At 60.7% G+C, this 15,612-nt stretch overlaps 1 protein-coding gene across 1 annotated transcript in view; it reads left to right on the forward strand.

Moving 5' to 3' along the window:
* Positions 1 to 7,573: 7,573 nt before the first annotated feature.
* agxt2 (alanine--glyoxylate aminotransferase 2) overlaps positions 7,574 to 15,612 on the forward strand; it is a gene marked incomplete at its 5' end in the record, with an annotated part of 71,316 nt that continues 63,277 nt past the window's right edge. The window contains 5 exon segments of the mRNA XM_067979800.1: positions 7,574 to 7,611; positions 7,614 to 7,696; positions 9,128 to 9,222; positions 10,905 to 10,949; positions 10,951 to 10,996. Coding sequence (XP_067835901.1) covers positions 7,574 to 7,611; positions 7,614 to 7,696; positions 9,128 to 9,222; positions 10,905 to 10,949; positions 10,951 to 10,996 — 307 coding nt within the window.

Genomic DNA, 15,612 nt, shown 5'->3' on the forward strand with positions numbered 1-15,612 from the left:
TTCAACTGACATATCCCTTAACCTAATTTCCCAGTTCACTTTATCCAGCTCTGTCTTCATGTCCTCATAATTGCCCTTATTTAAGTTTAAAACACTAGTCTCAGACTTACTCGTCTCTCCCTCAAACTGAATGTGAAATTCAATCATATTGTGATCACTGCTACCTAGAGGCTCCTTTACAATGAGGTCATTAATTAATCCTGTCTCATTACACATTACCAGATCTAGAATAGCCTGCTCTCTGTTTGGCTCTAGAACGTGCTGCTCTAAGAAACTGTCCTGAAAGCACTCGATGAACTCATCTTCCAGGCTACCTTTGCAATCAGATTCTTCCAATCTATATGTAGATTAAAATCACCCATGATTATCGCTGTTCCTTTCTCACAAGCCCCCATTATTTCTTCCTGTATACCCTGTCCTACAGTGTGGTTACTGTTCGGGGGCCTATAAACTACTCCCACAAGTGACTTCTTGCCTTTACTATTTCTTATCTCTACCCAAACTGATTCTACATCTTGGTCTTTAGAACTAAGGTCATTTCTCTCTATTATACTCATGTCATCCTTAATTAACAGAGCTACCTGTCCACCTTTTCCTAGCTTGCTGTCCTTCCGAAATGTCAAGTACCCTTGAATATTCCGGTTCATCCTTTGTCATATTGCAGCCATGTCTCTGTAATGGCTCTCAGATCGTACGTATTTATTTCTATTTGAGCTGTCAATTCATCCATTTTGTTCCGAATGCTATGCCGCATTCAGATACAAAGCCTTTTGTGCTGACATTACTATTTTTGCAACCTCTCGCCTTATCTGCTGGCACACTCTTAAGTTTTCATGCTCTGTCCCTTCCTGCCACCCTCTGATTATCATTTCCCTCATTGCTACCTTGCTCTCTTGCCTTGTCTTCTTTTTTTAATTTATCACATCTCCCTTTACTTGATCCCTCACCCCCTATTATTTAGTTTAAAGCTCTCTCTACCTCCTTAGTTATACGATTCGCCAGAACACTGGCCCCAGCATGGTTCAGATGAAACCCCTCCCAACGGTACAGCTCCCACTCTCCCAGTACTGGTGCCAGTGTCCCATGAATCAAAACCCATTTCTCCCACATCAATCTTTGAGCCACGAATTTAACTCTCTAATCTTATTTACCCCATGCCAATCTGCTGGTGGCTCAGGTAATAATCCAGAGATTATTACCTTTGAGGTTCTGCTTTTAATTTCGCCCCTAGCTGCTCATACTCCCTAAGCAGAACCTCTTCCCTCGTCTACCTGTGTCGTTGGTACCTACGTGGACCATGACAACTGGATCCTCCCCCTCCCACTGCAAGTTCCTCTCCAGCCCACAGCAGATATCCAGAACCCTGGCCCCGGGCAGGCAACACAGCCTTCTGGACTCTCGTTCTCGGCTGTAGAGAGCTGTGTCTATCCCCCTGACTATACTGTCCCCTACTCCCACTACATTCCACAACTCCCCCCACTTGAATGGCTTCCTGTACCATGGGCCACAGTCAGTTTGCTCGTCCACCCTGCAGCCCCCACTTTCGACAATACAGCTGCAATTGCAAAGGCTGAGGCTCCTCCACTTCTACCTTCTCGATCCCCTTACCTGCCTCGCTCACAGTCACACCCTCCTGTCCCTGACCACTGACCAATTCAGACCACCCCATCCTAATGGGTGTGACTGCCTCCTGGAACCGAGTGTCCAGGTATTTTCCCCCTCCCTGATGTGTCGCAGTGTCTGCAGCTCGACCTCCAGCTCAATGACTCCGAGCCGAAGCTCCTCAAGCTGCAGACACTTACTGCAGACGTGTTTGGCCCGGATCACACTGGGTCCAGGAGCTCCTACATTCTGCAGTCGCTACACATCACCTGTCCTGACAGAGTTTGACCAACCAGAATTTATTTATATACTTTACAGAGTTTTTAATCTCTCGCTATTCTTAGTTTTATTAACTAATTAATTTTAGTTAAGTTATTGATTTAAGCTCTTAGTTAAACCTTGGCCTAATATAGAGAGAGAGCAATACTCACCGACCAATCACCCACCAGCTGTCCTGTGACCTCACTCTTTCAATTCTGCCGGTGAGTCAACTCCAAAAGGTAAAAAACCCTGGGTTCCCCAAACCCCCCCCAAAACCCTCCCCCATAACCCCCCCCAAAACCCCCCCCAAAACCCCCCCAAAACCCCCCCAAAACCCCCCCCAAAACCCTCCCCCCAAAACCCCCCCAAAACCCCCCCAAACCCCCCCCAAAACCCTCCCCCCAAAACCCCCCCAAAACCCCCCCCCCCCAATACCCCCCCCAAAACCCCCCCCCAAAACCCCCCCCAAAACCCCCCCCTAACCCCCCCCCCAAAACCCCCCACCCTCCCCCCACAACCCCCCCCAAAACCCCCCCCAAAACCCCCCCCCAAAACCCCCCCCAAAACCCCCCTCACCCTCCCACCCCACAACCCCCCCCAACCCCCCCAAACCCCCCCCCAAAACCCCCCCCAAACCCCCCACCCCCCCCACACCCCCCCCCACCCCCCCCAAACCCCCCAACCCCCCCAAAACCCCCCCCAAACCCCCCCTCAAACCCCCCCAACCCCCCCAAAACCCCCCCCAAACCCCCCAACCCCCCCTCAAAACCCCCCCCCAACCCCCCCAAAACCCCGCCCCAAACCCCCCCTCACCCCTCCAAACCCCCCCCCTCAAACCCCCCCCCCAAACCCCTCCCTCAAACCCCCCCCCTCACCACCTCCCAACCCCCCTCACCCCCTCAAACCCCCCCCAACCCCCCTAAAACCCCCCACCCCCAACAAACCCCCCTCACCCTCACCCACACAAACCCCCCTCAAACCCCCCCTCACCCCCCTCACCCCCCCCAAACCCCCCAAACCCCCCCCTCAAACCCCCACCCTCAAACCCCCCCTCACCCTCCCCCCCACAACCCCCCCCCCTCACCCCCCCCTCACCCTCCCTCCACACCCCCCCAAAACCCCTCCCCCCAAACCCCCCTCACCCCACCTCAAACCCCCCACAAACCCCCCAAACCCTCCCCCAAACCCCCCAAACCCCCCACAAACCCCCCCCAACCACCTCCCCCAAAACCCCTCCCTCCGCCCCCCAAACCCCCCTCCCCCCATAACCCCCTCACCCCCCCAAACCTCCCCCTCACCCCTCCAAACCCCCGCAAACCCCCTCCCTCCGCCCCCCAAACCCCCCTCCCACATAACCCCCTCAAAACCCCCCCAACCTCACCCCTCACCCCCCAAAACCCCCTTCCCTCCACCCCCAAACCCCCCCAAACCCCCCACAAACACCCCCAAAAGCCCCCAAAACCCCCTCCCTAAACCCCCCCAAAACCACCTCCCTCCGCCCCCCCCAAGCCCCCCTCTCCCCATCACCCCCCTAAACCCCCCAAACCCTCCCCCCTCACCCCCCAAACTCCCCCCCCAAACCCCCCCCAAACCCTCCCCCCACAAACACCCCCAAAACACCCCTCCCTCCGTCCCCAAAACCCCCCCTCAAACCCCCCCCAAAACCCCCTCCCTCCATCCCCAACCCCCCTCCCCCCATCACCCCCCCAAACCCTTCCCCAAACCCCCCCAAACCCTCCCCCTCACCCCCCCAAACCCCTCCAACCCCCCGAAAACCCCCTCCCTCCGCCCCCAAATCCCCCTCCCCCATCACCCCCCCAACCCTCCCCCTCGCCCCCCCCCAAACCCTCCCCCCTCATCCCCCAAGCCACCCTGAAAACCCCCTCCCTCCGCCCCCCCAAATCCCCCACAAACCCCACACCAAACCACCCCCCAAACAGCCCCGAACATCCCCCAACCCCCCCCCAATCCCCCTCCCTCCGCCCCCCAAACCCCCAGAAACCCCCCCCAAACCCCCCTCAAACTCCCCCCCAAAACCCCCCAAACTCCCCCAACCCCCCCAAACTCCCCCCACCCCCCACACCCCCCAAACCCCCTCTCACCCCCAAGCCCCCCCACCCCCCAAACCCCCACAAACCCCCTCACCCTCCCCAAACCCCCCAACCCCCCCACTCCCCCAACCCCCCCAAACCGCCCCTCACCCACCCCCAAACCCCACCAAACCCCCCTCACCCCCACCCCAAACCCCCTAAACCCCCCCAAACCAACCCGCCCCCAAACCCCCTCACCCCCAGACCCCCCCAAACCCCCATCACCCTCCCCCAACCCCCCCAAACCCCCTCTAAACCCCTCCCCTAAACCCCCCCTCACCCTCCCCCAAACCCCTCCCCCAAACCCCCCAAAACCCCTAAACCCCCCTCACCCTCCCCCAAACCCCCCAAACCCCCTCACCCTCCCCCAAACCCCTCCCCCAAACCCCCCTAACCCCCCTCACCTCCCCCAAACCCCCCCTCACCCTCCTCCAAACCCCCCTCACCCCCAAGCCACCTCAAACCCTCTAAACCCCCTCACCCTCCCCCAAACCCCCCCCAAACCCCCTCCTGCAAACCCCCCCTCACCCCTCAAACCTCTCCCCAAACCCCCCTCAACCCCCCAAACTCCCCCTCACCCCCCAACTCCCCCTCACCCCCCACCCCCCTCCCCCAAACCCCCCCCTCACCCCCACAAACCCCCCTCCCAAACTGCCCCTCGCCCCCCCAAACCCCTCCCCCAAACCCCCTCACCCCCCCAAATTCCCCTCCCCCCAAACCCCCCTCACCCTCCCAAAACCCCCCTCACCCCCCTTAACCCCCCCCAAACCTCCCCTCACCCCCCCAAACTCCCCCTCACCCCCCAAAACCCCCTCACCGCCCCAAACCCCCCTCCCCGAACCCCCCTCCCAAACCCCCACAAATCCCCCTCCAAAACCCCCCCTCACCCCCACAAACCCCCCTCCCCCAAACCCCCCTCCCCCAAACCCCCCTCCCCCCCAAACTCCCCCCAAACTCCTCCCCCAAACCCCCCTCCCAAACCCCCCCTCACCCCCCAAACCCCTCTCCCAAACCCTCCCTCACCCTCCCAAACCACCCTCTCCCCCTAAAATCCCCTCACACCCCAAACTCTCCACACAAACCCCCCCTAAAAACCCCCTAAACCCCACCCCAAAACCTCACCCCCACACTAACCCTCTCCCTCCCCCTCACCCCTCCCCCCAAACCCCCATCCCCCCTCCCCAACAACACCCTCCCCTCCACCTCACCCCCGTCCTCCCCTCCCCTCTCCCCTCACTCATCCCTCACTCCACTCCCCCTCACTCCCCACTCATTCCACTCCTCCCTCACTCTACTCCGGCACAACCTCCTGCCTCACTACTCCCTCACTCCCGTCTCACTCCACTCCCACACGGCCTCCCCCTCACTCCACACTCACTCCAATTCCCCTCACTCCCCACTCACTCCACTCCCCCTCACTCTCCTCTCACTCCCCTCTTACTCCCCCCTCACTCCACTCCCGGTCTCCACCCTCACTTCCCCCTCACGTCACCCCCGCACGGCTTCCCCCTCTCTCCCCCCTTACTCCCCCTCACTCCCTCCTCACTCCCCCCTCACTCCCACACGGTCTCCTCCCCCTCACTCCCACTCTCACTCAACTCCCGCACAGCCTCCCCCTCACTCCCTCCTCTCTCCACCCTCACTCCCCCCTCACTCCACTCCCGCATGGCCTCCCTCTCACTCGCCCCTCTCTCCCCCCTCACTCCACTCCCGCACAGTCTGCCCCGTCACTCCCCCCCTCACTCCCACATGGCCTCCACCCTCACTTCCCCCTCACTCCATTTCCACACGGTCTCCCTCTCACTCCACTCCCCCTCACTCCTCCCTCACTCCCCCCTCACTCCACTCCCCCTCCCCTCCCGCACGGTCTCCACCCCACCCCCCCCTCACTCCCCCCTCACTCCACTCCCACACGGTCTCCACCCTCACCCGTCCCTCACTCCCCCTTCATTCCACTCCCGCACATGCCTCCCCTCACTCCACTCTCACTCCACTCCCCCTTCACTCCCGCATGGCCTTCCTCCTCACTCCCCCTCACTCCCCCTCACTCCACTCCCCTTCACTCCAGCATGGCCTCCCCCTCACTCCTCCTCACCCCCTCCTCACTCCCCCTCACTCCACTCCCCCTCCACTCCCGCATGGCCTCCCCACTCACCCCCCTCACTCCACTCCCCCTCTGCTCCCCGTCACTCTACTCCCGCATGGCCTCCCACTATCACTCCACTCGCCCTGCACTTCCCCTCCACTCAACGCATGGCCACCCCCTCACTCCACTCTCACTCCACTCCCCCTCCACTCCCGTATGGCTTCCCTCCTCACTCCCTCTGACTCCCCCTCTCTACCCCCCCCCCCTCTCACCTCACTCCCCCCTCACTCCACTCCCGCAGGGTCTCCCCCTCACTCCCCCTCACTCCTGCACGGTCTCCCCCTCACTCCCCCTCACTCCTGCACGGTCTCCCCCCTCACTCCCCCTCTCTCCCCCCTCACTCCACTCCCCCTCTCTCGTCCCTCACTGCACTACAGCACGGTCTCCCCCTCACTCCCCTTCACTCCCACACGGCCTCCACTCCCCCTCCACCCTCACTCCAGTCCCCCTCCACCCTCACTCCCCCTCACTCCACTCCCCCTCCACCCTCACTCCAGCCTCACTCCACTCTCACTCCACTCTCACCTCCTCCCCTCACTCCACACCCCCTCTACTCCCCCTCCACCCTCACACGCCCTCACTCCCCTCACTCTCCCTCACTCCACCCTCACTCCCTCCTCACTCCCCACTCGTTCCACCCTCACTCACCCCTCGCTCCACCCTCACTCCCCCTCACTCCACCCTCACTCCCCCTCACTCCGCCCTAAGTCCACTCTCACTCCCCCTCAGTCCCCCCTCGCTCCACTCTCACTCCACTCTCATTCCACCCTCACTCCAGCCTCACTCCACTCCTCCTCCATTCCCCCTCCAATTCCCCCTCCACTCCCCATCCACCCTCACTCCCCCTCGCTCCACTCCCGCTCTTTATTGCCTCCCGCTCTCGCTCGACCCCCCCTCCACCATCGACACCCCTCCCCAGTTGACACCCTCCCCCTCTCGACCCCCTCCCTCCCACTCAACCCCCTCCCCCTCTCGACCCCCCTCCCCCCCTCTCGACCCCCTCCCCCCTCTCGACCCCCTCCCCCTCTCGACCCCCTCCCCCCTCTCGACCCCCTCCCCCCCTCTCGACCCCCTCCCCCCCTCTCGAACCCCTCCCCCCCTCTCGAACCCCTCCCCCCTCTCGAACCCCTCCCCCTCTCGAACCCCTCCCCCCCTCTCGACCCCCTCCCCCTCTCGAACCCCTCCCCCCTCCTCGAACCCCTCCCCCCCTCTCGAACCCCTCCCCCCTCTCGAACCCCTCCCCCCCTCTCGACCCCCTCCCCCTCTCGACCCCCCTCCCCTCTCTCGACCCCCTCCCCCCCTCTCGACCCCCCCTCGACCCCTCCCCCCTCTCGACCCCCTCCCCCCCTCTCGAACCCCTCCCCCCCCTCGACCCCCTCCCCCCCCTCGACCCCCTCCCCCCCCTCGACCCCCTCCCCCCTCTCGACCCCCTCCCCCATACCTCACTCTGACATGTTTGTTCTCTTGTTTACAGGAAGGTGACGGAAGTTGCTCGAGACCAACTGGGACGTCTCTGCACACGACCAACATTTACATGCACCCCCGAATCAACGAGTACATGGAGAGGCTCAGCACAATGTTCCCAGAGCCACTGAGGGTATGGGCCAGATCACCAGGCTCCAATCGACACGTCCGAACTTCACACGGGGCTGATTGGAGGGATCCTCTCTCCCCCCGTCGACCCCCACTCCCCCCGTCGACCCCCCACTCCCCCCGTCGACCCCCGCTCCCCCCTTCGACCCCCGCTCCCCCCTTCGACCCCCGCTCCCCCTTCGACCCCCGCTCCCCCCGTCGACCCCTGTCGACCCCACTCCCCCGTCGACCCCCGCTCCCCCCGTCGACATCCCCCTCCCCCCGTCGACCCCCGCTCCCCCCATCGACCCCCACTCCCCTGTTGAAATCCCCCTCCCTGTCGACCCCCACTCCCCCTGTTGAATTCCCCCTCCCCGTCAACCCCCGCTCCCCCCGTCGACCCCGCTCCCCCCGTCGACCCCCGCTCCCCCGTCGACCCCACTCCCCCGTCGACCCCCACTCCCCCCCGTCGACCCCCCCCGTCGACGCCCCATCCCCCTGTCGAACTCCCTCCCCCTGTCGACCCTCCCCGTCGACCCCCACTCCCCCCCATCGACCCCCCCCATCCCCCCTTTCCCCCTCCCCCCGTCGAACACCCCATCCCCCCATCGAACCCTCCCTCCCCTGTCGACCCCCCCCCACCCCTGTGTGACTCCTTGGGCCTGACCTTTACTCCCTCCTCTCCACCCTCGGTATTCAGAGCTGTGACGATCCCATTCCTTCCCCCCTCTCCCCGTTTTATTCCCGTTTTTACCTCCTGCCCACAACCCCCTCCCCCAGAACTTTCTGAAACTCTGTAATCTCTGATTGGTGAGAAGGCACATCATGAACCAGATTTACATTAGGGCCCAGTCGGGGTCATGACCTTGAAAATAATGTCATATTTAAAAGCTGATTTTTCGATGACACACACTTTCCAATGTAAACACTTCGCTGTCACGGTGCAGTGACAGCCCAAAACCCCTGGTGGCGCTGTGACAGCCTTTGGCCGCTCAACATCATTGGCCTCCTCTCAGGCCCCTCCCATCCCCTGGGGGTGGGGGGCCCTGCCCCTGGGGGTGGGGAGCCCTGCCCCTGGGGGTGGGGGGCCCTGCCCCAGTGGGTGGGGGGCCCTGCCCCTGGAGTTGGGGGGCCCTGCCCCAGTGGGTGGGGGCACTGCCCTGCGGGTGGGGAGCCCTGCCCTGGGGGTGGGGGCCCTGCCCTGGGGTGGGGGCCCTGCCCCAGTGGGTGGGGAGCCCTGCCCTGGGGGTGGGGAGTCCTGCCCTGCGGGTGGGGAGCCCTGCCCCTGGGGGTGGGGGGCCCTGCCCCTGGGGGTGGGGGGCCCTGCCCAGTGGGTGGGGAGCCCTGCCCCTGGGGGTGGGGAGTCCTGCCCCTGCGGGTGGGGAGCCCTGCCCCTGGGGGTGGGGGGCCCTGCCCTGGGGGTGTTATTAATCGGCCTGTTTTCTGTTTTTTTCAGATGGTCTTCCTGGCGAACAGCGGTTCTGAGGCCAATGACCTTGCGATGCTCCTCGCTCGGGTTCACACGCGCAACTTTGACCTCATCACCCTCAGGTGACCTCGCACTTCACCCCAACATTGCAAAGAGGATGTGAGCTGGAGGAGTGGGGGAGGAGTGGCTGGGGCGGTGGGGGGACTCGAGGGTGAGGGGCTCTTGGGATGGAAGGGGGGATACTGGGGAGGGGGGATTCTAAGCGGGGGGGGGAGGGGGGACTCTGGGCGGGGGGGGGGAATTCTGGGTGGGGGAGGAGGCCTCTGCAGGGGGGAGGGGGGGACTTGGGGAGGGGGGAATTCTGGGCGGGGGGAGGGGGGACTCTGGGCGGGGGAGGGGTGACTCTGGGCGGGGGAGGGGGGACTTGGGGAGGGGGGAATTCTGGGCGGGGGGAGGGGGGGACTCTGGGCGGGGGAGGGGGGACTTGGGGAGGGGGGACTCTGGGTGGGGGGAGGGGGACTCTGGGCGGGGGAGGGGTGACTCTGGGGCGGGGGAGGGGGGACTTGGGGAGGGGGGACTCTGGGCGGGGGGAGGGGGGACTCTGGGCGGGGGAGGGGGGACTTGGGGAGGGGGACTCTGGGCGGGGGGAGGGGGGACTCTGGGCGGGGGAGGGGGGACTTGGGGAGGGGGGACTCTGGGCGGGGAGGGGGACTCTGGGTGGGGGGAGGGGGACTCTGGGCGGGGGAGGGGGACTCTGGCGGGGGAGGGGGAGGCGGTGCTGCAGAACTTTGCCCTGCTCTCCTATTGACGTTGACCTGACTCGTATTCCCTCGTGTTTGGAAGGTTGAGGGGTAATTTTGTTTTATACAGTGCAGGAGGAGGCCGTTCAGCCCATCGTGCCTGTGCCGGCTCTTTGACAGAGTCCAGTAAATCCCACTCCCCTGCTCCTTTTCCACCTTCAAGTAATTATCCCAATTCTTTCTAATTGAGGTGTTCAAAATGAAAAACAGATTTGATAGGGTCGATAGAGAGAAACTATTTCCTCTGGTGGGGGGAGTCCAGAACAAGGGGGAATGACCTTAAAATTAGAGCTGGGCCATTCAGGGGTGATGTCAGGAAACACTTCTTCACACAAGTGGCAGGCTCGGGAGGATGAATGGCCTCCTCCTGTTCCTGTGTAGCGGGATCGAGGGGCTGAATGGCCTCCTCCTGTTCCTGTGTAGCGGATCGAGGGGCTGAATGGCCTCCTCCTGTTCCTGTGTAGCGGGATCGAGGGGCTGAATGGCCTCCTTCTGTTCCTGTGTAGCGGGATCGAGGGGCTGAATGGCCTCCTTCTGTTCCTGTGTAGCGGGATCGAGGGGCTGAATGGCCTCCTTCTGTTTCCTGTATAGCGGGATCGAGGGGTTGAATGGCCTCCTCCTGTTCCTGTGTAGCGGATCGAGGGGCTGAATGGCCTCCTTCTGTTCCTGTGTAGTGGGATCGAGGGGCTGAATGGCCTCCTCTGTCCTGTATAGCGGGATCGAGGGGCTGAATGGACTCCTTCTGTTCCTGTGTAGCGGGATCGAGGGGCTGAATGGCCTCCTTCTGTTCCTGTATAGCGGGATCGAGGGCTGAATGGCCTCCTTCTGTTCCTGTATAGCGGATCGAGGGGCTGAATGGCCTCCTCCTGTTCCAGTGTAACGGGCTCGAGGGGCTGAATGGCCTCCTCCTGTTCCAGTGTGCCAGAGACTGGAACCTCAGTGTACAGGTTGTGGCAATGATTGACCCTCTCTCGCTGACTATACCATGTGTGGTTTATATCTAGGGGAGCGTACCATGGGGCCAGCATCTCCACCGCTGGACTGACATCAATCGAAGCTGAAGGTCCAGATCCCGATAGGGGCAGGTTGTCACCCTGTGAGGACAATGTTTACAGCAACTTATTTGTTTGACTGGTTAAAACTATGAGGAAGAGGAAAAAGTTCATTGATGTGTACCTGGTATCACCGGGGGACAGTCCACAGACACTGACTCTCACTGGGGGACAGTCCCACAGATACTGACTCTCACTGGGGGACAGTCCCACAGACACTGACTCTCACTGGGGTACAGTTCCACAGACACTGACTCTCACTGGGGGACAGTCCCACACACACTGACTCTCACTCGGGTACAGTTCCACAGACACTGACTCGCACTGGGGGACAGTCCCACAGACACTGACTCTCACTGGGGTACAGTTCCACAGACACTGACTCTCACTGGGGTACAGTTCCACAGACACTGACTCTCACTGGGGTACAGTTCCACAGACACTGACTCTCACTGGGGTACAGTTCCACAGACACTGACTCTCACTGGGGGACAGTCCCACACACACTGACTCTCACGGGTACAGTTCCACGGACACTGACTCTCACTGGGGTACAGTTCCACACACACTGACTCTCACTGGGGTACAGTTCCACAGACACTGACTCTCACTGGGGTACAGTCCCACACACACTGACTCTCACGGGTACAGTTCCACGGACACTGACTCTCACTGGGGTACAGTTCCACACACACTGACTCTCACTGGGCGACAGTTCCACAGACACTGACTCTCACGCGGGTACAGTCCCACAGACACTGACTCTCACTGGGGTACAGTCCCACAGACACTGACTCTCACTGGGGTACAGTCCCACAGACACTGACTCTCACTGGGGTACAGTTCCACACACACTGACTCTCACTGGGCGACAGTTCCACAGACACTGACTCTCACGCGGGTACAGTCCCACAGACACTGACTCTCACTGGGGTACAGTCCCACAGGCACTGACTCTCACTGGGGGACAGTCCCACAGACACTGACTCTCACGCGGGTACAGTCCCACAGACACTGACTCTCACGCGGGTACAGTCCCACAGACACTGACTCTCACTGGGGTACAGTTTCACAGACACTGACTCTCACTGGGGTACAGTCCCACACACACTGACTCTCACTGGGGTACAGTTTCACAGACACTGACTCTCACTGGGGTACAGTCCCACACACACTGACTCTCACTGGGGTACAGTCCCACAGACACTGACTCTCACTGTGGGACAGTTCCACGGACACTGACTCTCACTGGGGTACAGTCCCACAGACACTGACTCTCACTGGGGGACAGTCCCACAGACACTGACTCTCACTGGGGTACAGTCCCACAGGCACTGACTCTCACTGGGGTACAGTCCCACACACACTGACTCTCACGGGTACAGTTCCACGGACACTGACTCTCACTGGGGTACAGTCCCACAGGCACTGACTCTCACTGGGGTACAGTTCCACAGACACTGACTCTCACTGGGGTACAGTTCCACAGACACTGACTCTCACTGGGGGACAGTTCCACAGACACTGACTCTCACTGGGGTACAGTTCCACACACACTGACTCTCACTGGGGTACAGTTCCACAGACACTGACTCTCACTGGGGTACAGTTCCACAGACACTGACTCTCACTGGGGGACAGTCCCACAGACACTGACTCTCACTGGGGGACAGTCCCACAGACACTGACTCTCACTGGGGGACAGTTCCACAGACACTGACTCTCACTGGGGTCCAGTTCCACAGACACTGACTCTCACTGGGGGACAGTTCCACACACACTGACTCTCACTGGGGTACAGTTCCACAGACACTGACTCTCACTGGGGGACAGTCCCACACACACTGACTCTCACTGGGGTACAGTTCCACAGGCACTGACTCTCACTGGGGTACAGTCCCACAGACACTGACTCTCACTGGGGTACAGTTCCACAGACACTGACTCTCACTGGGGGACAGTCCCACACACACTGACTCTCACTGGGGTACAGTCCCACACACACTGACTCTCACTGGGGTACAGTCCCACAGACACTGACTCTCACTGGGGGACAGTCCCACAGACACTGACTCTCACTGGGGGACAGTCCCACAGACACTGACTCTCACTGGGGGACAGTCCCACACACACTGACTCTCACTGGGGTACAGTCCCACACACACTGACACTCACTGGGGGACAGTCCCACAGACACTGACTCTCACTGGGGTACAGTCCCACAGACACTGACTCTCACTGGGGGACAGTCCCACAGACACTGACTCTCACTGGGGTACAGTTCCACAGACACTGACTCTCACTGGGGGACAGTCCCACAGACACTGACTCTCACTGGGCGACAGTCCCACAGACACTGACTCTCACTGGGGTACAGTTCCACAGACACTGACTCTCACTGGGGTACAGTCCCACACACACTGACTCTCACTGGGGTACAGTTCCACAGACACTGACTCTCACTGGGGTACAGTTCCACACACACTGACTCTCACTGGGGGACAGTCCCACAGACACTGACTCTCACTGGGGTACAGTTCCACAGACACTGACTCTCACTGGGGGACAGTCCCACACACACTGACTCTCACTGGGGTACAGTTCCACAGACACTGACTCGCACTGGGGGACAGTCCCACAGACACTGACTCTCACTGGGGTACAGTTCCACAGACACTGACTCTCACTGGGGTACAGTTCCACAGACACTGACTCTCACTGGGGTACAGTTCCACAGACACTGACTCTCACTGGGGTACAGTTCCACAGACACTGACTCTCACTGGGGTACAGTCCCACACACACTGACTCTCACGGGTACAGTTCCACGGACACTGACTCTCACTGGGGTACAGTTCCACACACACTGACTCTCACTGGGCGACAGTTCCACAGACACTGACTCTCACGCGGGTACAGTCCCACAGACACTGACTCTCACTGGGGGACAGTCCCACAGACACTGACTCTCACGCGGGTACAGTCCCACAGACACTGACTCTCACGCGGGTACAGTCCCACAGACACTGACTCTCACTGGGGTACAATTTCACAGACACTGACTCTCACTGGGGTACAGTCCCACACACACTGACTCTCACTGGGGTACAGTCCCACAGACACTGACTCTCACTGTGGGACAGTTCCACGGACACTGACTCTCACTGGGGTACAGTCCCACAGACACTGACTCTCACTGGGGGACAGTCCCACAGACACTGACTCTCACTGGGGTACAGTCCCACAGGCACTGACTCTCACTGGGGTACAGTCCCACACACACTGACTCTCACGGGTACAGTTCCACGGACACTGACTCTCACTGGGGTACAGTCCCACAGGCACTGACTCTCACTGGGGTACAGTTCCACAGACACTGACTCTCACTGGGGTACAGTTCCACAGACACTGACTCTCACTGGGGGACAGTTCCACAGACACTGACTCTCACTGGGGTACAGTTCCACACACACTGACTCTCACTGGGGTACAGTTCCACAGACACTGACTCTCACTGGGGTACAGTTCCACAGACACTGACTCTCACTGGGGGACAGTCCCACAGACACTGACTCTCACTGGGGGACAGTCCCACAGACACTGACTCTCACTGGGGGACAGTTCCACAGACACTGACTCTCACTGGGGTCCAGTTCCACAGACACTGACTCTCACTGGGGGACAGTTCCACACACACTGACTCTCACTGGGGTGCAGTTCCACAGACACTGACTCTCACTGGGGGACAGTCCCACACACACTGACTCTCACTGGGGTACAGTTCCACAGGCACTGACTCTCACTGGGGTGCAGTCCCACAGACACTGACTCTCACTGGGGTACAGTTCCACAGACACTGACTCTCACTGGGGGACAGTCCCACACACACTGACTCTCACTGGGGTACAGTTCCACAGACACTGACTCTCACTGGGGGACAGTTCCACAGACACTGACTCTCACTGGGGTACAGTCCCACAGACACTGACTCTCACGGGGGTACAGTCCCACAGACACTGACTCTCACTGGGGTACAGTTCCCCACACACTGACTCTCACTGGGGTACAGTTCCACAGACACTGACTCTCACTGGGGTACAGTCCCACAGACACTGACTCTCACTGGGGGGACAGTCCCACACACACTGACTCTCACTGTGGTACAGTTCCACAGACACTGACTCTCACTGGGGGACAGTTCCACAGACACTGACTCTCACTGGGGGACAGTCCCACAGACACTGACTCTCAATGGGGTACAGTCCCACAGACACTGACTCTCACTGGGGTACAGTCCCACAGACACTGACTCTCACTGGGGTACAGTCCCACAGACACTGACTCTCACTGGGGTACAGTCCCACAGACACTGACTCTCACTGGGGTACAGTCCCACAGACACTGACTCTCACTGGGGGGACAGTCCCACACACACTGACTCTCACTGGGGTACAGTTCCACAGACACTGACTCTCACTGGGGTACAGTCCCACAGACACTGACTCTGACTGGGGGACAGTTCCACAGACACTGACTCTCACTGGGGGACAGTCCCACAGACACTGACTCTCACTGGGGGACAGTCCCACAGACACTGACTCTCACTGGGGTACAGTCCCACAGACACTGACTCTCACGCGGGTACAGTCCCACAGACACT

The sequence above is a fragment of the Heptranchias perlo genome, unplaced genomic scaffold (genome assembly GCF_035084215.1).
Source record: "Heptranchias perlo isolate sHepPer1 unplaced genomic scaffold, sHepPer1.hap1 HAP1_SCAFFOLD_510, whole genome shotgun sequence".
Lineage (NCBI taxonomy): Eukaryota > Metazoa > Chordata > Chondrichthyes > Hexanchiformes > Hexanchidae > Heptranchias > Heptranchias perlo.